Source organism: Oncorhynchus gorbuscha, unplaced genomic scaffold, assembly GCF_021184085.1.
Source record: "Oncorhynchus gorbuscha isolate QuinsamMale2020 ecotype Even-year unplaced genomic scaffold, OgorEven_v1.0 Un_scaffold_536, whole genome shotgun sequence".
NCBI lineage: Eukaryota > Metazoa > Chordata > Actinopteri > Salmoniformes > Salmonidae > Oncorhynchus > Oncorhynchus gorbuscha.
The window spans coordinates 233,082-258,229 of NW_025745360.1; the positions used below are offsets into that span (position 1 = coordinate 233,082).

The following is a 25,148-nucleotide window of genomic DNA, read 5'->3' on the forward strand; positions in this document are numbered from 1 at the left end:
GTAGATGGTTGTGTAGTGGGGCTAGATGGTAGATGGTAGATGGTTGTGTAGTGGGTTAGATGGTAGCTGGTTGTGTAGTGGGGCTAGATGGTAGATGGTTGTGTAGTGGGGCTAGATGGTAGATGGTTGTGTAGTGGGGCTAGATGGTAGATGGTTGTGTAGTGGGGCTAGATGGTAGATGGTTGTGTAGTGGGGCTAGATGGTAGCTGGTTGTGTAGTGGGGCTAGATGGTAGATGGTTGTGTATTGGGGCTAGATGGTAGATGGTTGTGTAGTGGGGCTAGATGGTAGATGGTTGTGTAGTGGGGCTAGATGGTAGATGGTAGATGGTTGTGTAGTGGTGCTACATGGTAGATGGTTGTGTAGTGGGGCTAGATGGTAGATGGTTGTGTAGTGGGGCTAGATGGTTGTGTATTGGGGTTAGATGGTAGCTGGTTGTGTAGTGGGGCTAGATGGTAGATGGTAGATGGTTGTGTAGTGGGGCTAGATGGTAGATGGTTGTGTAGTGGGGCTAGATGGTAGATGGTAGATGGTTGTGTAGTGGGGCTAGATGGTAGATGGTAGATGGTTGTGTAGTGGGGCTAGATGGTAGATGGTAGATGGTTGTGTAGTGGTACTAGATGGTAGATGGTTGTGTAGTGGGGCTAGATGGTAGATGGTTGTGTAGTGGGGTTAGATGGTTGTGTAGTGGGGTTAGATGGTAGCTGGTTGTGTATTGGGGTTAGATGTTAGATGGTTGTGTAGTGGGGCTAGATGGTAGATGGTTGTGTAGTGGGGCTAGATGGTAGATGGTTGTGTAGTGGGGCTAGATGGTAGATGGTTGTGTAGTGGGTCTAGATGGTAGATGGTTGTGTAGTGGGTCTAGATGGTAGATGGTAGATGGGTGTGTAGTGGGTCTAGATGGTAGATGGTAGATGGTTGTGTAGTGGGTCTAGATGGTAGATGGTAGATGGGTGTGTAGTGGGTTAGATGGTAGATGGTTGTGTAGTGGGCTAGATGGTAGATGGTTGTGTAGTGGGTTAGATGGTAGATGGTTGTGTAGTGGTTAGATGGTAGATGGTTGTGTAGTGGGGCTAGATGGTAGATGGTAGATGGTTGTGTAGTGGGGCTAGATGGTAGATGGTTGTATAGTGGGGCTAGATGGTAGATGGTTGTGTAGTGGGGCTAGATGGTAGATGGTTGTGTAGTGGGGCTAGATGGTAGATGGTTGTGTAGTGGGTTAGATGGTAGATGGTTGTGTAGTGGGGCTAGATGGGAGATCGTTGATGGTTGTGTAGTGGGGCTAGATGATACATGGTAGATGGTTGTGTAGTGGGGCTAGATGGTAGATGGTTGTGTAGTGGGGCTAGATGATACATGGTAGATGGTTGTGTAGTGGGGCTAGATGGTAGATGGTTGTGTAGTGGGGCTAGATGGTAGATGGTTGTGTAGTGGGGCTAGATGGTAGATGGTTGTGTAGTTGGGCTAGATGGTAGATGGTTGTGTAGTGGGGCTAGATGGTAGCTGGTTGTGTAGTGGGGCTAGATGGTAGATGGTTGTGTAGTGGGGCTAGATGGTAGATGGTTGTGTAGTGGGGCTAGATGGTAGATGGTTGTGTAGTGGGGCTAGATGGTAGATGGTTGTGTAGTGGGGCTAGATGGTAGCTGGTTGTGTAGTGGGGCTAGATGGTAGATGGTTGTGTATTGGGGCTAGATGGTAGATGGTTGTGTAGTGGGGCTAGATGGTAGATGGTTGTGTAGTGGGGCTAGATGGTAGATGGTAGATGGTTGTGTAGTGGTGCTACATGGTAGATGGTTGTGTAGTGGGGCTAGATGGTAGATGGTTGTGTAGTGGGGCTAGATGGTTGTGTATTGGGGTTAGATGGTAGCTGGTTGTGTAGTGGGGCTAGATGGTAGATGGTAGATGGTTGTGTAGTGGGGCTAGATGGTAGATGGTTGTGTAGTGGGGCTAGATGGTAGATGGTAGATGGTTGTGTAGTGGGGCTAGATGGTAGATGGTAGATGGTTGTGTAGTGGGGCTAGATGGTAGATGGTAGATGGTTGTGTAGTGGTACTAGATGGTAGATGGTTGTGTAGTGGGGCTAGATGGTAGATGGTTGTGTAGTGGGGTTAGATGGTTGTGTAGTGGGGTTAGATGGTAGCTGGTTGTGTATTGGGGTTAGATGTTAGATGGTTGTGTAGTGGGGCTAGATGGTAGATGGTTGTGTAGTGGGGCTAGATGGTAGATGGTTGTGTAGTGGGGCTAGATGGTAGATGGTTGTGTAGTGGGTCTAGATGGTAGATGGTTGTGTAGTGGGTCTAGATGGTAGATGGTAGATGGGTGTGTAGTGGGTCTAGATGGTAGATGGTAGATGGTTGTGTAGTGGGTCTAGATGGTAGATGGTAGATGGGTGTGTAGTGGGTTAGATGGTAGATGGTTGTGTAGTGGGCTAGATGGTAGATGGTTGTGTAGTGGGTTAGATGGTAGATGGTTGTGTAGTGGTTAGATGGTAGATGGTTGTGTAGTGGGGCTAGATGGTAGATGGTAGATGGTTGTGTAGTGGGGCTAGATGGTAGATGGTTGTATAGTGGGGCTAGATGGTAGATGGTTGTGTAGTGGGGCTAGATGGTAGATGGTTGTGTAGTGGGGCTAGATGGTAGATGGTTGTGTAGTGGGTTAGATGGTAGATGGTTGTGTAGTGGGGCTAGATGGGAGATCGTTGATGGTTGTGTAGTGGGGCTAGATGATACATGGTAGATGGTTGTGTAGTGGGGCTAGATGGTAGATGGTTGTGTAGTGGGGCTAGATGATACATGGTAGATGGTTGTGTAGTGGGGCTAGATGGTAGATGGTTGTGTAGTGGGGCTAGATGGTAGATGGTTGTGTAGTGGGGCTAGATGGTAGATGGTTGTGTAGTTGGGCTAGATGGTAGATGGTTGTGTAGTGGGGCTAGATGGTAGCTGGTTGTGTAGTGGGGCTAGATGGTAGATGGTTGTGTAGTGGGGCTAGATGGTAGATGGTTGTGTAGTGGGGCTAGATGGTAGATGGTTGTGTAGTGGGGCTAGATGGTAGCTGGTTGTGTAGTGGGGCTAGATGGTAGCTGGTTGTGTAGTGGGGCTAGATTGTAGCTGGTTGTGTAGTAGAGCTAGATTGTAGATGGTTGTGTAGTGGGGCTAGATGGTAGATGGTTGTGTAGTGGGGCTAGATGGTAGATGGTAGATGGTTGTGTAGTGGGGCTAGATGGTAGCTGGTTGTGTAGTGGGGCTAGATGGTAGATGGTTGTGTAGTGGGGCTAGATGGTAGATGGTTGTGTAGTGCGGCTAGATGGTAGATGGTTGTGTAGTGGGGCTAGATGGTAGATGGTTGTGTAGTGGGGCTAGATGGTAGCTGGTTGTGTAGTGGGGCTAGATGGTAGATGGTTGCTGGTTGTGTAGTGGGGCTAGATTGTAGCTGGTTGTGTAGTAGAGCTAGATTGTAGATGGTTGTGTAGTGGGGCTAGATGGTAGATGGTTGTGTAGTGGGGCTAGATGGTAGATGGTAGATGGTTGTGTAGTGGGGCTAGATGGTAGCTGGTTGTGTAGTGGGGCTAGATGGTAGATGGTTGTGTAGTGTGGCTAGGTGGTAGATGGTTGTGTAGTGGGGCTAGATGGTAGATGGTTGTGTAGTGGGGCTAGATGGTAGATGGTTGTGTAGTGGGGCTAGATGGTAGATGGTAGATGGTTGTGTAGTGGGGCTAGATGGTTGTGTATTGGGGCTAGATGGTAGCTGGTTGTGTAGTGGGGCTAGATGGTAGATGGTAGATGGTTGTGTAGTGGGGCTAGATGGTAGATGGTAGATGGTTGTGTAGTGGTGCTAGATGGTAGATGGTTGTGTAGTGGGGCTAGATGGTAGATGGTTGTGTAGTGGTGCTAGATGGTAGATGGTTGTGTAGTGGGGCTAGATGGTAGCTGGTTGTGTAGTGGGGCTAGATGGTAGATGGTAGCTGGTTGTGTAGTGGGGCTAGATGGTAGCTGGTTGTGTAGTGGGGCTAGATGGTAGATGGTTGTGTAGTGGGGCTAGATGGTAGCTGGTTGTGTAGTGGGGCTAGATGGTAGATAGTTGATGGTAGATGGTTGTGTATTGGGGCTAGATGGTAGATGGTTGTGTAGTGAGGCTAGATGGTAGATGGTTGATGGTAGATGGTTGTGTATTGGGTCTAGATGGTAGCTGGTTGTGTAGTGGGGCTAGATGGTAGATGGTAGATGGTTGTGTAGTGGGGCTAGATGGTAGATGGTTGTGTAGTGGGGCTAGATGGTTGTGTATTGGGGCTAGATGGTAGCTGGTTGTGTAGTGGGGCTAGATGGTAGATGGTAGATGGTTGTGTAGTGGGGCTAGATGGTAGATGGTTGTATAGTGGGGCTAGATGGTAGATGGTTGTGTAGTGGGGCTAGATGGTAGATGGTAGATGGTTGTGTAGTGGGGCTAGATGGTAGATGGTTGTGTAGTGGTACTAGATGGTAGATGGTTGTGTAGTGGTACTAGATGGTAGATGGTTATGTAGTGGGGCTAGATGGTAGATGGTTTTGTAGTGGTGCTAGATGATAGATGGTTGTGTAGTGGGGCTAGATGGTAGCTGGTTGTGTAGTGGGGCTAGATGGTAGATGGTAGCTGGTTGTGTAGTGGGGCTAGATGGTAGCTGGTTGTGTAGTGGGGCTAGATGGTAGGTGGTTGTGTAGTGGGGCTAGATTGTAGATGGTTGTGTAGTGGGGCTAGATGGTAGCTGGTTCTGTAGTGGGGCTAGATGGTAGATGGTAGATGGTTGTGTAGTGGGGCTAGATGGTAGATGGTAGATGGTTGTTTAGTGGGGCTAGATGGTAGATGGTTGTGTAGTGGGGCTAGATGGTAGATGGTTGTGTAGTGGGGCTAGATGTAGATGGTTGTGTAGTGGGGCTAGATGGTAGATAGTTGTGTATTGGGGCTAGATGGTAGATGGTTGTGTAGTGGGGCTAGATGGTAGCTGGTTGTGTAGTGGGGCTAGATGGTAGATGGTAGATGGTTGTGTAGTGGTGCTAGATGGTAGTGTAGTGGGGCTAGATGGTAGATGGTTGTGTAGTGGGGCTAGATGGTAGATGGTTGTGTATTGGGGCTAGATGGTAGATGGTTGTGTAGTGGGGCTAGATGGTAGATAGTTGTGTATTGGGGCTAGATGGTAGATGGTTGTGTAGTGGGGCTAGATGGTAGATGGTAGATGGTTGTGTAGTGGGTCTAGATGGTAGCTGGTTGTGTAGTGGGGCTAGATGGTAGATGGTAGATGGTTGTGTAGTGGGGCTAGATGGTAGATGGTTGTGTAGTGGGGCTAGATGGTAGATGGTTGTGTAGTGGGGCTAGATGGTAGATGGTTGTGTAGTGGGGCTAGATGGTAGATGGTTGTGTAGTGGGGCTAGATGGTAGATGGTTGTGTAGTGGGGCTAGATGGTAGATAGTTGTGTATTGGGGCTAGATGGTAGATGGTTGTGTAGTGGGGCTAGATGGTAGATGGTAGATGGTTGTGTAGTGGGGCTAGATGGTAGATGGTTGTGTAGTGGGGCTAGATGGTAGATGGTTGTGTAGTGGGGCTAGATGGTAGATGGTTGTGTAGTGGGGCTAGATGGTAGATGGTAGATGGTTGTGTAGTGGGGCTAGATGGTAGATGGTTGTGTAGTGGGGCTAGATGGTAGATGGTTGTGTAGTGGGGCTAGATGGTAGATGGTTGTGTAGTGTGGCTAGATGGTAGATGGTTGTGTAGTGGGGCTAGATGGTAGATGGTAGATGGTTGTGTAGTGGGGCTAGATGGTAGATGGTTGTGTAGTGGGGCTAGATGGTAGATGGTTGTGTATTGGGGCTAGATGGTAGATGGTAGATGGTTGTGTAGTGGGGCTAGATGGTAGATGGTTGTGTAGTACTCTTGAACGTGCCGTCCTTGGCCAGCTCTCCCGCTATCTCTCTCTGAATGACCTTCTTGATCCAAATCAGTCAGGTTTCAAGACTAGTCATTCAACTGAGACTGCTCTCCTCTGTATCACGGAGGCGCTCCGCACTGCTAAAGCTAACTCTCTCTCCTCTGCTCTCATCCTTCTAGATCTATCGGCTGCCTTCGATACTGTGAACCATCAGATCCTCCTCTCCACCCTCTCCGAGTTGGGCATCTCCGGCGCGGCTCACGCTTGGATTGCGTCCTACCTGACAGGTCGCTCCTACCAGGTGGCGTGGCGAGAATCTGTCTCCTCACCACGCGCTCTCACCACTGGTGTCCCCCAGGGCTCTGTTCTTGGCCCTCTCCTATTCTCGCTATACACCAAGTCACTTGGCTCTGTCATAACCTCACATGGTCTCTCTTATCATTGCTATGCAGACGACACACAATTAATCTTCTCCTTTCCCCCTTCTGATGACCAGGTGGCGAATCGCATCTCTGCATGTCTGGCAGACATATCAGTGTGGATGACGGATCACCACCTCAAGCTGAACCTCGGCAAGACGGAGCTGCTCTTCCTCCCGGGGAAGGACTGCCCGTTCCATGATCTCGCCATCACGGTCGACAACTCCATTGTGTCCTCCTCCCAGAGCGCCAAGAACCTTGGCGTGATCCTGGACAACACCCTGTCGTTCTCAACTAACATCAAGGCGGTGGCCCGTTCCTGTAGGTTCATGCTCTACAACATCCGCAGAGTACGACCCTGCCTCACACAGGAAGCGGCGCAGGTCCTAATCCAGGCACTTGTCATCTCCCGTCTGGATTACTGCAACTCGCTGTTGGCTGGGCTCCCTGCCTGTGCCATTAAACCCTTCAACTCATCCAGAACGCCGCAGCCCGTCTGGTGTTCAACCTTCCCAAGTTCTCTCACGTCACCCCGCTCCTCCGTTCTCTCCACTGGCTTCCAGTTGAAGCTCGCATCCGCTACAAGACCATGGTGCTTGCCTACGGAGCTGTGAGGGGAACGGCACCTCAGTACCTCCAGGCTCTGATCAGGCCCTACACCCAAACAAGGGCACTGCGTTCATCCACCTCTGGCCTGCTCGCCTCCCTACCACTGAGGAAGTACAGCTCCCGCTCAGCCCAGTCAAAACTGTTCGCTGCCCTGGCCCCCCAATGGTGGAACAAACTCCCTCACGACGCCAGGACAGCGGAGTCAATCACCACCTTCCGGAGACACCTGAAACCCCACCTCTTTAAGGAATACCTAGGATAGGTTAAGTAATCCCTCTCACCCCACCCCCCTAAGTTTTAGATGCACTATTGTTAAGTGACTGTCCCACTGGATGTCATAAGGTGAATGCACCAATTTGTAAGTCGCTCTGGATAAGAGCGTCTGCTAAATGACTTAAATGTAAATGTAATGTAAATGTAGTGGGGCTAGATGGTAGATGGTTGTGTAGTGGGGCTAGATGGTAGATGGTTGTGTATTGGGGCTAGATGGTAGATGGTAGATGGTTGTGTAGTGGGGCTAGATGGTAGATGGTTGTGTAGTGGGGCTAGATGGTAGATGGTAGATGGTTGTGTAGTGGGGCTAGATGGTAGATGGTTGTGTAGTGGGGCTAGATGGTAGATGGTAGACTATATATACAGTAGGTGTACATCCAAGAGGATGAATACTAATGATACCCACTGTAAATACACACATTTACATCATGCTGTTTATCTTTTTGCTCACGTCTTAATAATGTAGATCTATTATTTTTTTAAACAAGAGACAGAAACAGCTGGAACACATACAGGCCTAGGCTGATCTCTCCTCTATGATTCCACATATCATACGGAGACTTTGATTTAACTCATTCACCGATGCTGCGACAACAAAAAACACTCAGACTAAAATGGAGTCTGGTATCCTTCAGTGATGGGGTGTTGGGTAGATGATGTCACCACTTTAATAATAGGCTACAAGGGAATGTAATATATCCTCTCAGAGAGAATATTCCCAGTGTGGCGTTAGCAAACGTCAGCTAGCACAGCAACACAGGTAGCTATATACACTGAGTGGACAAAACATTAAGTACACCTGCTCTTTCCATGACATAGACTGACCAGCTGATTCCAGGTGAAAGATATGATCCCTTATTTATGTCAACCTGTTATTAACTCTACTTCAATTAGTGTCGATGAAGGGGAGGAGACAGGTTAAAGAAGGACTTTTAAAGTCTTGACACAATTGAGACATGGACTGTGTATGTGGGCCATTCAGAGGGTGAATGGGAAAGACTAAAGATCTGAAGTGCCGTTGAAATAAGGTATGGTTGCAGGAGCCAGGAGCCAGGAGCCAGGAGCCAGGAGACAGAAGCCAGGAGACAGGAGCCAGAAGCCAGTAGCCAGAAGCCAGAAGCCAGGAGCCAGGAGCCAGTAGCCAGGAGCCAGGAGCCAGGAGCCAGGAGCTAAGGTTTGACTGTGTCAAGAACGGCAAATCTCCTGGGTTTTTCAAACTCAACAGTTTTTTCATGTGGATCAAGAATGGTCCAGCAGCCAAAGGACATTCAGCCAACATGACACAACTTTGGGAAGCATTAGAGTCAATATGGGCCAGCATCCCTGTGTAACGCTTTGGACACCTTGCAGAGTCCATGCCTGTTCAAGGAATTTTATTCCTGTATGTCCATCAACCAATTCAATGAAAACACTCTGCCCATTTCTAAGAATTTGTAAGATACTTATTTGCATAAAATGGACAGAGACCAGTCTCAAAATCAATCAATAGCGTTTATTCTCGAGAGTACTGAATATAATACAATGTACATTGGTTTATTTACATCACATTTCGTCATAGCGTTTTGTATGCTGCTCCTCCTTCTCTCCGATACAATGGCAATATAGTTCACAAGCCTTCCCACATTGTCTGCCACCTGTTAAACAATCTACTACCAGCCCAAGGTCTCTCCCCTCCCTGGGTAGAGACAGGATGTGCTGTAAGGAACACAGCATTCCAGCCAGTCGGACGATAGCTCCATTCGTTTCTAACAAGGAATAGAAAGTCCTTCTAATTCTTGACGAAAATTACACACATTACATTCAGTATTGTGATTATAATAAGATTCATACATCCAACATAGTAGTATTCTGTTTAGTTATAGTTCTGATTTAAATGTATACATAATTTAGTCATTATTCATAAAAATCCCTTAACAATGCCCCAACGAGTTGAGGTCGTTAATGGGGCGGCAGGGTAGCCTAGTGGTTAGAGTGTTGGACTAGTAACCGAAAGGTTGCAAGTTCAAATCCCCGAGCTGACAAGGTACAAATCTGTCGTTCTGCCCCTGAACAGGCTGTTAACCCACTGTTCCTAGGCCGTCATTGAAAATAAGAATTTGTTCTTAACTGACTAAAATAAAGGTAAAAAGAAAACAAAAAACTCAATAGCAACTCAATATTAGGAATTTGTAAATGGCAGAATTAAGGATATTTTTCTGGCATACCATTTCGCTATTAAAAGACAGTGTTGTATTATTATTATTATTATTATTATTATTATATGCATATTAAACGTACCTACAACTGTCAAAGACGAAAACCATCTGCAAACTGAGGGAGAGAGGAAAACAGCAGTATTCGTTGCTATGGTAATCCATGGAGCTCATGGCTATTGGAGCAAAAGGCATGACCTTTGTGAGGTCAAAGCAAAAATGGAGCCAGGTCCTGGGGGTATGGAGGAAACAGGTCCTGGGGGTATGGAGGAAACAGGTCCTGGGGGTATGTAGGAACCAGGTCCTGGGGGTATGGAGGAACCTGGTCCTGGGGGTATGGAGGAAACAGGTCCTGGGGGTATGGAGGAACCTGGTCCTGGGGGTATGGAGGAAACAGGTCCTGGGGGTATGGAGGAAACAGGTCCTGGGGGTATGGAGGAACCTGGTCCTGGGGGTATGGAGGAAACAGGTCCTGGGGGTATGGAGGAACCAGGTCCTGGGGGTATGGAGGAACCTGGTCCTGGGGGTATGGAGGAACCAGGTCCTGGGGGTATGGAGGAACCTGGTCCTGGGGGTATGGAGGAACCAGGTCCTGGGGGTATGGAGGAGCCAGGTCCTGGGGGTATGGAGGAACCAGGTCCTGGGGGTATGGAGGAACCAGGTCCTGGGGGTATGGAGGAACCAGGTCCTGGGGGTATAGAGGAACCAGGTCCTGGGGGTATGGAGAAGCCAGGTTCTGGGGGTATGGAGAAGCCAGGTTCTGGGGGTATGAAGAAGCCAGGTCCTGGGGGTATGGAGGAGCCAGGTCCTGGGGGTATGGAGGAACCAGGTCCTGGGGGTATGGAGGAACCAGGTCCTGGGGGTATGGAGGAGCCAGGTCCTGGGGGTATGGAGGAACCAGGTCCTGGGGGTATGGAGGAACCAGGTCCTGGGGGTATGGAGGAACCAGGTCCTGGGGGTATGGAGGAGCCAGGTCCTGGGGGTATGGAGGAGCCAGGTCCTGGGTTATGGAGGAACCAGGTCCTGGGGGTATGGAGGAACCAGGTCCTGGGGGTATGGAGGAACCAGGTCCTGGGGGTATGGAGGAAACAGGTCCTGGGGGTATGGAGGAACCAGGTCCTGGGGGTATGGAGGAACCAGGTCCTGAGGGTATGGAGAGGTCAGGTCCTGGGGGTATGGAGGGGTCAGGTCCTGGGGGTATGGAGGGGCCAGGTCCTGGGGGTATGGAGGGGCCAGGTCCTGGGGGTATGGAGGGGCCAGGTCCTGGGGGTATGGAGGAACCAGGTCCTGGGGGTATGGAGGAACCAGGTCCTGGGGGTATGGAGGAACCAGGTCCTGGGGGTATGGAGGAACCAGGTCCTGGGGGTATGGAGGAACCAGGTCCTGGGGGTATGGAGGAGCCAGGTCCTGGGGGTATGGAGAAGCCAGGTCCTGGGGGTATGGAGGGGTTATGCCCTGGGGGTATAGAGGAACCAGGTCCTGGGGGTATGGAGAGGCCAGGTCCTGGGGGTATGGAGGGGTTATGCCCTGGGGGTATAGAGGAACCAGGTCCTGGGGGTATGGAGGAGCCAGGTCCTGGGGGTATGGAGGGTCCAGGTCCTGGGGATACAGAGGTATCCTGGGGGTATTTAGGAATTTGTCTTGGTTCGAATAGGATGCAATTTAGGAAGTACAGATTGCACACACACAGTAACACTGCAAATGACATACTGCAAAATACCTATGTTTGTTCTCAGTGCCAATCAGTAATCAGATTCTTTGGTTTCATCTTGATGTGTTTAAGTTCAGTGTATATTGCATTATATCAACCAGGAATGACGGGAACAATAGCCATATTCTGAGTGCCCCTACCAGGGGTTACATACTATTTCAAATCATTCCAAATACTGTAGCTGTGCTTGGTTGGCTGTTGACATGGAACCAATAGAATAGTCCTAAAAGTGCAAACCCCGGGCCACCTGCCACTCCACAGACAGGCTGAAAAGCATACGCTCAAAGTGTTTGAAAGATTTCAAACAAGAGGCTGTTTGAAGGTCTGGTGCCTTGTCGTGTGTTAGTAGAAGTGAAGGTTAATGTCTTAGAGCCTCTGGGGAGTGAAGAAGAACTTAACCCCTTACAACCCTCTAGGGGTGCTGCACAGCATCTAGGGAGTGAAGAAGAACTTAACCCCTTACAACCCTCTAGGGGTGCTGCACAGCATCTAGGGAGTGAAGAAGAACTTAACCCCTTACAACCCTCTAGGGGTGCTGCACAGCATCTAGGGAGTGAAGAAGAACTTAACCCCTTACAACCCTCTAGGGGTGCTGCACAGCATCTAGGGAATGAAGAAGAACTTAACCCCTTACAACCCTCTAGGGGTGCTGCACAGCATCTAGGGAGTGAAGAAGAACCCTCCGGTGTGTGTGTGTGTGTGTGTGTGTGTGTGTGTGTGTGTGTGTGTGTGTGTGTGTGTGTGTGTGTGTGTGTGTGTGTGTGTGTGTGTGTGTGTGTGTGTGTGTGTGTGTGTGTGCGTGTTTGTGTGTGTGTTTGTGTGCATGTGCGTGTGTGTGTGTGTGCGTATGTGCGTGTGCGTGTTTGTGTGTGTGTGCGTGTTAGTGCGTGTGTATGTGCGTGTTTGTGGGCATTTGCGTGTGTGTGTGTGTGTGTGCGTGTGCGTCTTTGTGTGCATGTGCGTGTTTGTGTGTGTGTGTGTGTGTGTTTGTCACAGGGGGTTGGGTTGTGAGCATAAAGACATGGACAATAAAGTTAATCGTCTGTTGAGTAATCCAATTGTTCAGTAAATCCCTATTGTTGGACAGGAATCTCAAAGGGGAAGATGATGTAACCAGGTTTGCGTTATGTACACAGCTAATGTGCTTTCCTTCTCAGCGACTAAAAATAACAGTAGCCATACCTTTATACCCAAACAGACCTGAGGGGGAGGAGCCGTTCCCAGTTTTGCATCACACCGTTGACTTGTTTTGCATCATGCCATTAAGCATTACAGAGTCTAAAAGGAATGTCTGCAGTGTTACTAAGTGATAGTCAGGTTCAGAGTTCAACGTATTGCTGCTATCTGAGGTCATTCACTGGCAACAGGACTATACAATGTGATCACATGGGGAGAGGTTGCGAAAACACATTCGTACATGTACCAGTCAAACGTTTAGGCAACACCGACTCATTCCAGGGTTTTTCTTTATTTTTTAAACTATTTTAAACATTGCAGGATAATAGTGAAGACGTCAGAACTATGAAATAACACATGTGGAATCATGTAGTAACCAAAAAAAGTGTTAAACAAATATCAAAATATATTTTATATTTGAGATGCTTCAAAGTAGCCACCCTTTTGCCTTGATGACATCTTTGCACACTCTTGGCATTCTCTCAACCAGCTTAATGAGGTAGTCACCTGGAATGAATTTCAATTCACAGGTGTGCCTGGTTAAAAGTTCATTTGTGGGATTTCTTTCCTTCTTAATGCATTTGAGCCAATCAGTTATGTTGTGACAAGGTAGGGGTGGGTATACAGAAGACGGCCCTATTTGGTAAAAGACCAAGTCCATATTATGGCAAGAACATCTCAAATAAGCAAAGAGAAACGTCAGTCCATCATTATATGAAGGTCAGTCAATCTGGAAAATGTCTCATGAGTACCGTCACAGGAAAGGAAGACCCAGAGTAACCTCTGCTGCAGAGTTCATTATAGTTAACTGGCTCTCATGAGGACCACCACAGGACAGGAAGACCCAGAGTTACCTCTGCTGCAGAGTTCATTAGAGTTAACTGGCTCTCATGAGGACCACCACAGGACAGGAAGACCCAGAGTTACCTCTGCTGCAGAGTTCATTAGAGTTAACTGGCTCTCATGAGGACCACCACAGGACAGGAAGACCCAGAGTTACCTCTGCTGCAGAGTTCATTAGAGTTAACTGGCTCTCATGAGGACCACCACAGGACAGGAAGACCCAGAGTTACCTCTGCTGCAGAGTTCATTAGAGTTAACTGGCTCTCATGAGGACCACCACAGGACAGGAAGACCCAGAGTTACCTCTGCTGCAGAGTTCATTAGAGTTAACTGCACCTCAGATTGCAGCCCAAATAAATGCTTCACAGAGTTCAAGTAACAGACACATCTAAACATCAACTGTTCAGAGCAGACTGCATGAATCAGGCCTCCATAGTTGAATTTCTGCAAAGAAACCACTACTAAAGGACAGCAATAAGAAGAAGAGACTTGCTTGGGCCAAAAGATGAGCAATGGACATTAGACTGGTGGAAATCTGTCCAATGGTCTGATGAGTCCAAATTTTAGATTTTTGGTTCTAACCACTGTGTCTTTGTGAGACGCAGAGTAGGTGAAAGTGGTCAGAGGAAGCAGATGCTGAGCTACAGGACTGTTTTGCCAGCACAGACTGGATTCTTCCGATGGCATTGAGGAGTACACCACATCAGTCACTTGCTTCATCAATAAGTCAAGTCACTTGCTTCATCAACAAGTGTGTCGAAGACGTCGTCGCCACACTACATACCCCAACTACAAGCCATGGATTACAGGCAACATCCACACTGAGCTAAAGGGTAGAGCTGCCGCTTTCAAGGAGCTTATAAGAAATCCCGCTATGCCCTCCGACGAACGATCAAACAGGCAAAGCGTCAATACAGGACTAAGATTGAATCATACTACACCTGTTTCGATGTGCGCCGGATGTAGCAGGGCAAACTATTACAGACCACAAAGGGAAACCCAGCCACAAGCTGCCCAGTGACACGAACCTACCAGACGAGCTAAATCACGTCTATGCTCGCTTCGAGGCAAGTAACACTGAAATATACATGAGAGCACCAGCTGTTCCGGACGACTGTGTGATCACGCTCTCCGTAGCCGATGTGAGTAAGACCAGGTCAACATTCACAAGGCCGTATGGCCAGACGGATTACCAGGACGTGTGCTCCGAGCATGCACTGACCAACTGTCCGAGTCTGTAATACCAACATGTTTCAAGTAGATCACCATAGTCCCTGTGCCCAAGAACACAAAGGTAACCTGCCTAAATGACTATCGACCCGTAGTACTCATGTCTGTAGCCATGAAGTGCTTTGAAAGGCTGGTCATGGCTCACATCAACACCCTTATCCCAGAAACCCTAGACACACTCCAATTTGCATACCGCCCAAACACATCCACAGATGACGCAATCTCTATTGCGCTCCACACTGCCCGTTCCCACCTGGACAAAAGAACAGCTATGTTCAACACCATATTGCCCTCGAAGCTCATCACTATGCTAAGGACCCAGGGACTAAACACCTCCCTCTGCAACTGGATCCTGAACTTCCTGACGGTCCGACCCCAGGTGGTTAGGGTAGGGAACAACACATCTGCCACGCTGATCCTAAACACGGGGGCCCCTCGGGGGTACATGCTCAGCCCACTCCTGTACTCCTTGTTCACTCATGACTGCCTGGCCAGGCACGACTCCAACACCATCATCAATTCAGCCGATGGTAGGCCTGATCACCGACAACAATGAGACAGCCTATAGGGAGGAGTTCAGAGACCGGGTTGTGTGGTGCCAGGACAACAACGTCTCCCTCAAGGTGATCAAAACAAAGGAGATGATTGTGGACTACAGGAAAAGGAGGACCGAGCCACGCCCCCATTCTCATCGACGGGGCTGCAGTGGAACAGGTTGAGAGCTTCAAGTTCCTTGGTGACCACATCACCAACAAACTATCATGGTCCAAACACACTGAGACAGTCGTGAAGAGGACACAACAAACCCTATTCCCCATTCCCATTCATAATAGGGTGTTAGTTCATTGGCTGGGCAGCTGAAACTGTGTAGTATAATACAATACAATGAAAGTTTTAAAAAAACGAATAGCCTTCATTTAAAATGTATCTGTTCACTTCAGTTTGATCCTCTGTTCTGTTCATACACTTTGGTCGGAGAGGAAAGTAGCGTCAATGTTCCCTCCCCTTTTGGCCTCGTACACTATAATAAACAAACACATCAATCTACCAATCTAATCAATCAATAATCAAACGACGTTGTCCTCTGTATCTTATTGGGTAGAGTACGGCGCTTGCAACTCCATGATAGTGGATTCCCGGGACCCACCCGTGAAGGAAAATGTCAAACGTGCACGACTGTAGCTCAGTTGGTAGAGCATGGCGCTTGTAACGCCAGGGTAGTGGGTTCGATTCCCGGGACCACCCATACGTAGAATGTATGCACACATGACTGTAAGTCGCTTTGGATAAAAGCGTCTGCTAAATGGCATATATGAAAGCTGCTTTGGATAAACAACCTCTGCTGAATGGCGTTTATTCTATATTGCGTAACATGTTCAGGACCTTCACTGTGGTGAGGGCTGAGGATCTTATTGGCTGTCAACAGATCCTGGAATGAGGAATACGTGTGACGGTAAAGGAGTCGGGTTTACAGACTTCCAGACTAGTATCGACGTTGGTGTGATGTGATCTATACTCCACCCACAATGGGGATTCCCGTCTCTGAGAGAGGGCCTGGTCTAAAGGAGTGCACTATATAAGTCATAGGGTGCCATTTGGGATTCAATCTCTTTCAGATAGCAGTCACAAAACTAGTAGTGGACTATGTGGACCTGTAGAATACTACAACTCATATCAATGCTTTAAAGAGGCAATTTGGGTTTCAATCTCTTTCAGATAGCAGTCACAAAACTAGTAGTGGACTATGTGGACCTGTAGAATACTACAACTCATATCAATGCTTTAAAGAGGCAATTTGGGTTTCAAACAATAGCAATGCAGCCACCCCACCACTCTCAAATTAATAGACAGAGCTATGAATTCAAGGACTGACTATCTGATATCAAAGTTACACTTTTAACCATGTTTTGAGGATTTACATATTTTTTTTTACAATTCCTTTTTTTTAAATAAACAAATATTTTGGGTTCTGGTGGCGTTAGACAGACAGGTCAGGAGGTATTTAGAAGATATACTTATCAGCAAATCAATGGTTATATGTAGTTAGTTGAAAAGTCCAAAATCGGTGGTAGCAATCGTTAAATTGTCCCTTTAATGTCTCCTTCCCTAAGAACAACCTACAACACATGTTCTCTTTATTCAACTCTTTGTTTGTTCTTCAATAACAACAAGCTTAACAGATACAGAGATGTTTCACACCGAAACGGCTCGATTCAATCCCGTCTGCTTTATCCATAGAGGTTGTTTCGAAGGTGTCGGAGGTGGAGCTGCCTTAGAGCTGTCAAATCCACAAGCGCCTCCCAGCATTATAAACGGACGTTGCCATTGGCTGCACGGAGTCGCATTAACAGAAATCCCACGCATCCTTTTTTACAAGTTCAAACACTGGAATGTGAGAGGTAATCTACACCTCCTTTAGGATGATAGATGTCATCTACACCTCCTTTAGGATGATAGAGGTAATCTACACCTCCTTTAGGATGATAGAGGTAATCTACACCTCCATTAGGATGACAGATGATAGAGGTAATCTACACCTCCTTTAGGATGGTAGAGGTAATCTACACCTCCATTAGGATGATAGAGGTAATCTACACCTCCATTAGGATGACAGATGATAGAGGTAATCTACACCTCCATTAGGATGATAGAGGTAATCTACACCTCCATTGGGATGATAGAGGTAATCCACACCTCCATTAGGATGATAGAGGTAATCTACACCTCCGTTAGGATGATAGATGTAATCTACACCTCCGTTAGGATGATAGATGTAATCTACACCTCCTTTAGGATGATAGATGTAATCTACACCTCCTTTAGGATGATAGATGTAATCTACACCTCCGTTAGGATGATAGATGTAATCTACACCTCCGTTAGGATGATAGAAATCCTCATTTATTTATATCATTAATTAATTTTAAATATTAATAATTTAATTTCACCTTCATTATTTCTATATCGCCTACACCAGTGATCACTTTCAGAGTGATCTTTCCTAGTACATTATCACAGCATATTGGCTATGCTTGGCCTAGTACATTATCACAGCATATTGGCTATGCTTGGCCTAGTACATTATCACAGCATATTGGCTATGCTTGGCCTAGTACATTATCACAACATATTGGCTATGCTTGGCCTAGTACATTATCACAGCATATTGGCTATGCTTGGCCTAGTACATTATCACAGCATATTGGCTATGCTTGGCCCTAATACATTATCACAGCATATTGGCTATGCTTGGCCCTAATACATTATCACAGCATATTGGCTATGCTTGGCCCTAATACATTATCACAGCATATTGGCTATGCTTGGCCTAGTACATTATCACAGCATATTGGCTATGCTTGGCCTAGTACATTATCACAGCATATTGGCTATGCTTGGCCTAGTACATTATCACAGCATATTGGCTATGCTTGGCCTAGTACATTATCACAGCATATTGGCTATGCTTGGCCTAGTACATTATCACAGCATATTGGCTATGCTTGGCCCTAATACATTATCACAGCATATTGGCTATGCTTGGCACTAATACATTATCACAGCATATTGGCTATGCTTGGCCCTAATACATTATCACAGCATATTGGCTATGCTTGGCCTAGTACATTATCACAGCATATTGGCTATGCTTGGCCTAGTACATTATCACAGCATATTGGCTATGCTTGGCCTAGTACATTATCACAGCATATTGGCTATGCTTGGCCTAGTACATTATCACAGCATATTGGCTATGCTTGGCCTAGTACATTATCACAGCATATTGGCTATGCTTGGCCTAGTACATTATCACAGCATATTGGCTATGCTTGGCCCTAATACATTATCACAGCATATTGGCTATGCTTGGCCCTAATACATTATCACAGCATATTGGCTATGCTTGGCCTAGTACATTATCACAGCATATTGGCTATGCTTGGCCTAGTACATTATCACAGCATATTGGCTATGCTTGGCCCTAATACATTATCACAGCATATTGGCTATGCTTGGCCCTAATACATTATCACAGCATATTGGCTATGCTTGGCCTAGTACATTATCACAGCATATTGGCTATGCTTGGCCTAGTACATTATCACAGCATATTGGCTATGCTTGGCCTAGTACATTATCACAGCATATTGGCTATGCTTGGCCTAGTACATTATCACAGCATATTGGCTATGCTTGGCCTAGTACATTATCACAGCATATTGGCTATGCTTGGCCTAGTACATTATCACAGCATATTGGCTATGCTTGGCCCTAGTACATTATCACAGCATATTGGCTATGCATGGCCTAGTACATTATCACAGCATATTGGCTATGCTTGGCCCTAATACATTATCACAGCATATTGGCTATGCTTGGCCTAGTACATTATCACAGCATATTGGCTATGCTTGGCCTAGTACATTATCACAGCATATTGGCTATGCTTGGCCTAGTACATTATCACAGCATATTGGCTATGCTTGGCCTAGTACATTATCACAGCATATTGGCTATGCTTGGCCTAGTACATTATCACAGCATATTGGCTATGCTTGGCCTAGTACATTATCACAGCATATTGGCTATGCTTGGCCTAGTACATTATCACAGCATATTGGCTATGCTTGGCCTAGTACATTATCACAGCATATTGGCTATGCTTGGCCCTAGTACATTATCACAGCATATTGGCTATGCTTGGCCTAGTACATTATCACAGCATATTGGCTATGCTTGGCCCTAATACATTATCACAGCATATTGGCTATGCTTGGCCCTAGTACATTATCACAGCATATTGGCTATGCTTGGCCCTAGTACATTATCACAGCATATTGGCTATGCTTGGCCTAGTACATTATCACAGCATATTGGCTATGCTTGGCCTAGTACATTATCACAGCATATTGGCTATGCTTGGCCTAGTACATTATCACAGCATATTGGCTATGCTTGGCCCTAGTACATTATCACAGCATATTGGCTATGCTTGGCCTAGTACATTATCACAGCATATTGGCTATGCTTGGCCTAATACGTTATCACAGCATATTGGCTATGCTTGGCCTAGTACGTTATCACAGCATATTGGCTATGCTTGGCCTAGTACATTATCACAGCATATTGGCTATGCTTGGCCTAGTACATTATCACAGCATATTGGCTATGCTTGGCCTAGTACATTATCACAGCATATTGGCTATGCTTGGCCTAGTACATTATCACAGCATATTGGCTATGCTTGGCCTAGTACATTATCACAGCATATTGGCTATGCTTGGCCTAGTACATTATCACAGCATATTGGCTATGCTTGGCCTAGTACATTATCACAGCATATTGGCTATGCTTGGCCCTAGTACATTATCACAACATATTGGCTATGCTTGGCCTAGTACATTATCATGAGGTTTTGTTAGCTTGTTAACTTGTTAGCGTGTGCTGGAAATGTACAATGGACCAATAACAACCAAATATAACACGGTTCATATGAGAATTACCTCAAGTAAATGCACCATAAAAGAAAATATGTGTTTAGAAAAAGAAAGAAAGAAAGAAAGAAATTTATTCATAGCATGAACAGCATAATCATGTTGGGGGAATTATATTTGGATTAAAAGTAGAATAACTAACTCGTTTTAAGTGCAAAGTGAACTTTTCAAGTGCAATAATACAACCATGGTAATTTGAATAGAAAATCTAATTCAGATCTAGCGTACTGAGTTTTGGTGATGAATAACCTAGAATCAATCTCGCATTCCTTTACCGCTTTGAATGACGCCACACATTCGCAGTGATTATCAATAAAGCGGTTGAGGAAAAGGACTGCGGCGGAATAGAGTTTAATCGTTTCATTTCCGTCTCGGGTTTCCCCAGGAGAAAGTGGCCTACAACTGTCACTATATAAACAGTGACAGGGGAAGGGCAACCATGGCACATTGAGGACAGACTCCTGCAGCCACCTGGTCTTTTCGTTTCAAAAACACAGTTGGAGGATGACACGGGTCAGTCTGCAGAATTAAAGCATTATGCTATTTTGAAATATATAACTAAATTAGTATTTTAAAATATATAGAATTACATTGTATATGAATGGAATATGTTTAGGGACATGTTATTATAGGCTAATGGTTTCGATGTGCGTGTCAAACGATCAAGTTAGTTGTTTAATTGTTGTTGTTGTTGATCATCTGAGTTTTAAAGTTCTGCTATGCACATTGATTATTATTATTATTCACGATCTACTTGTCGCATGAAAAACGCTTGCTTTCTTCACCGTTTTCCAGATGTTAGTTCTTTGCATCTGCGGTTGCCTGAGTTTTGTATGGCTGTCGTCAGCAAAGAGATGTTTCAATCAGAGGGGTGTGGATCGGCGGGCTTCAAGGTTCATCATGAGCATCCGCTGCTTTAGGACGGCTGTGTCTGACAGCATCCACCTGCAACGGCCCTGGGACAGACAGAGCTGCCCCAGCTTCACACTCCACACTGGGTCTCGGTCATCGGTGCAATACAACAACCGCTCTATCTCCCCCTGGCGGTACAGGTAAGGTAATCGAAGGATGGGACTGGGGAAATAGAACTCTCAAATGAATAGTCAGCTTTGGATGGCAGGACTGACGGCACATGATTGACATGATGTTGCAAACGTTTGGAGGACAAACACAAAGCATGGAGTAAATGCCTATGAAAAGGTCAAATGGTTACTAATCATTTAATTATGGTATTAATGTGCATGTATTTTCATTTTGTTGATGTCATTCATCAAATTCAATGCATATATCTCATCAGTGGACGTTTCCGATGATATCAGGCTACACTGTGACATCACGTTGGGCCTTGATATCATTTCACGACGTTGCTCTCTTACAGAATCGATGAGAGAGTGGACAGGATTCCTGCTAAAATCCTGGTGGCTGAGTGTCTGTACGAGGGCTGCATCGTCAACAAGCACGAGGACAGGACATATAACTCTGTCCCTGTGTGGGCCACTGTCACCGTGCTCCAGAAGACTGTGTGCCCTGGCAACCCTCGACACTACCTGGTGACAGTAGACTCTGTTACCATCCCTGTGGCGTGCACATGTGTTGTACCCAGACAGATGATTTCATCTCTTGGATTAGGTTAAGTGTTACAGACGTGTCCAAAATGGCACCCTATTCCCTATGTAGTGCACTACAATACATCCGTGTCCAAAATGGCACCCTATTCCCTATGTAGTGCACTACGATACATAAGTGTCCAAAATGGCACCCTATTCCCTATGTAGTGCACTATGATACGCACATGTCCAAAATGGCACCCTATTCCCTATGTAGTGCACTATGATACGCACATGTCCAAAATGGCACCCTATTCCCTATGTAGTGCACTATGATACGCACATGTCCAAAATGGCACCCTATTCCCTATGTAGTGCACTACGTTCGACCAGAGCCCTATGGGCCTTGGTATCGCTGCACTATTTTTTTTTACATGTTAAGACAGTCAGCCTAAAACAAAGAGTCCAAACTGTGCTTTTTTTAAATGTTTAATTTTTTTTTTTTTTACCTTTATTTAACCAGGCAAGTCAGTTAAGAACATATTCTTATTTTCAATGACGGCCAGTGGGTTAACTGCCTGTTCAGGGGCAGAACGAAAGATTTGTACCTTGTCAGCTCGGGGGTTTGAACTCGCAACCTTCCGGTTACTAGTCCAACGCTCTAACCACTAGGTTACGCCGCCGCCCCCTTATACACACAGACACCACCTTGGATTAGATTCATTCTTATAGAGATGATTATAGAATAAATAGCCATTTAAGTAGTGAGATTTCTCACCAAAAAAAAAAGAAAAAAAAGTTGTGTTTGTTTTAAAACTCACCTTAGACCTTCCTGTTGAGATAAGAACTCTGACACTATGGCCATTCTCTAAGACGTCTGTCCACATGGAGACACATCGGTCATATACCTTTATTTAACCAGGCAAGTCAGTTAAGAACAAATTCTTATTTACAACGACGGCCTAGGAACAGTGGGTTTAACTGCCTGTCCAGGGGCAGAGCGACAGATTTGTACCTTGTCAGCTTGGGGTTTTGACTTGCAACCTTCCGGTTACTAGTCCAACGCTCTAACCTCTAGGCTACCCTGCCTGGTTACTAGTCCAACGCTCTAACCTCTAGGCTACCCTGCCTGGTTACTAGTCCAACGCTCTAACCACTAGGCTACCCTGCCTGGTTACTAGTCCAACGCTCTAACCTCTAGGCTACCCTGCCTGGTTACTAGTCCAACGCTCTAACCTCTAGGCTACCCTGCCTGGTTACTAGTCCAACGCTCTAACCTCTAGGCTACCTGCTGGTTACTAGTCCAACGCTCTAACCTCTAGGCTACCCTGCCTGGTTACTAGTCCAACGCTCTAACCACTAGGCTACCCTGCCTGGTTACTAGTCCAACGCTCTAACCACTAGGCTACCCTGCCTGGTTACTAGTCCAACGCTCTAACCTCTAGGCTACCTGCCTGGTTACTAGTCCAACGCTCTAACCTCTAGGCTACCCTGCCTGGTTACTAGTCCAACGCTCTAACCACTAGGCTACCCTGCCTGGTTACTAGTCCAATGCTCTAACCACTATGCTACCCTGCCTGGTTACTAGTCCAACGCTCTAACCACTAGGCTACCCTGCCTGGTTACTAGTCCAACGCTCTAACCACTAGGCTACCCTGCCTGGTTACTAGTCCAACGCTCTAACCACTAGGTTACGCCGCCGCCCCCTTATACACACAGACACCACCTTGGATTAGATTCATTCTTATAGAGATGATTATAGAATAAATAGCCATTTAAGTAGTGAGATTTCTCATCAAAGAAAAAAGAAAAAAAAGTTGTGTTTGTTTTAAAACTCACCTTAGGCCTTCCTGTTGAGATAAGAACTCTGACACTATGGACATTCTCTAAGACGTCTGTCCACATGGAGACACATCGGTCATATACCTTTATTTAACCAGGCAAGTCAGTAAAGAACAAATTCTTATTTACAACGACGGCCTAGGAACAGTGGGTTTAACTGCCTGTCCAGGGGCAGAGCGACAGATTTGTACCTTGTCAGCTTGGGGTTTTGACTTGCAACCTTCCGGTTACTAGTCCAACGCTCTAACCTCTAGGCTACCCTGCCTGGTTACTAGTCCAACGCTCTAACCTCTAGGCTACCCTGCCTGGTTACTAGTCCAACGCTCTAACCTCTAGGCTACCCTGCCTGGTTACTAGTCCAACGCTCTAACCTCTAGGCTACCCTGCCTGGTTACTAGTCCAACGCTCTAACCTCTAGGCTACCTGCCTGGTTACTAGTCCAACGCTCTAACCTCTAGGCTACCTGCCTGGTTACTAGTCCAACGCTCTAACCACTAGGCTACCCTGCCTGGTTACTAGTCCAACGCTCTAACCACTATGCTACCCTGCCTGGTTACTAGTCCAACGCTCTAACCACTAGGCTACCCTGCCTGGTTACTAGTCCAACGCTCTAACCACTAGGCTATCTGCTGGTTACTAGTCCAACGCTCTAACCACTAGGCTACCTGCTGGTTACTAGTCCAACGCTCTAACCTCTAGGCTACCCTGCCTGGTTACTAGTCCAACGCTCTAACCACTAGCTACCCTGCCTGGTTACTAGTCCAACGCTCTAACCGCTAGGCTACCCTGCCTGGTTACTAGTCCAACGCTCTAACCACTAGGCTTCCCTGCCGACTATGAATGTGAATGTGAATTGGACAGATCATTCAAGCAATATTGTCATATTTACTTGTTTGGTTGGATTATGGCTGTAAAATGTCTTTATGCCGGGGGGGTTTCTAGAACCTGGACTTTGGTAAATTGAGAAAGCAGAAAGTGTCTGTTCCTGCTGTATGACTACAGGTAGTAGAACTGCTGGGGTATCCCACTGGTGTGTAGAACTTATACGTTGTCTTTGTGTATTAGTCAATTACCTATTTATCAATGGTCTTAGGGACGTAGGAAATTCAACTCCTCGGTTATGCTGTTGTGTCCACTAGGTCACAACGTGACATGATGTTCGCTTTCACTGGTTGATATAATTCCCTTCTGGGAACTTCAGGGCTTCAATCTGCAGTCCTCTCCCAGTGTTGTCCGTCTTATAAAATCAATCTGCAGTCCTCTCCCAGTGTTGTCCGTCTTATAAACTCAATCTGCAGTCCTCTCCCAGTGTTGTCCGTCTTATGAAATCAATCTGCAGTCCTCTCCCAGTGTTGTCCGTCTTATGAAATCAATCTGCAGTCCTCTCCCAGTGTTGTCCGTCTTATAAAATCAATCTGCAGTCCTCTCCCAGTGTTGTCCGTCTTATAAAATCAATCTGCAGTCCTCTCCCAGTGTTGTCCGTCCTATAAAATAAATCTGCAGTCCTCTCCCAGTGTTGTCAGTCTTATAAAATCAATCTGCAGTCCTCTCCCAGTGTTGTCCGTCTTATATAATCAATCTGCAGTCCTCTCCCAGTGTTGTCGGTCTTATAAAATCAATCTGCAGTCCTCTCCCAGTGTTGTCCGTCTTATAAAATCCTATCATGGTAAACAGTACACTGTGAGCCCTCAAACGATTCTGCTAACCATTGTTTGTACTCGAGTTTGTATGTATAAAAATAAAAAATAAAAATCTATAGACAGCTTTTATGCAATGGGTGTGTCTAATCCTGAATGCTGATTGGTTAAAACCGCATTACAGCCGGTGTCTATTCCAAAAGTTACCACCGGCTAAATCTATGACGTTAAAAGGCCTATTTACTCTGTTCCATCTGACTCCGCAATACAACGTTTCG

The 25,148-nt window shown here is 46.4% G+C and overlaps 1 protein-coding gene across 1 annotated transcript; it reads left to right on the forward strand.

Annotated features, from left to right (window-relative positions):
* Positions 1–20,644: 20,644 nt before the first annotated feature.
* LOC124018488 (interleukin-17C-like) lies at positions 20,645–21,559 on the forward strand. The gene is made up of 2 exons (XM_046333817.1): positions 20,645–20,896; positions 21,223–21,559. Exons 1-2 carry the CDS (start codon positions 20,745–20,747, stop codon positions 21,476–21,478), a joined length of 408 nt encoding a protein of 135 aa, XP_046189773.1. The 5' UTR covers positions 20,645–20,744; the 3' UTR covers positions 21,479–21,559.
* Positions 21,560–25,148: the final 3,589 nt, after the last annotated feature.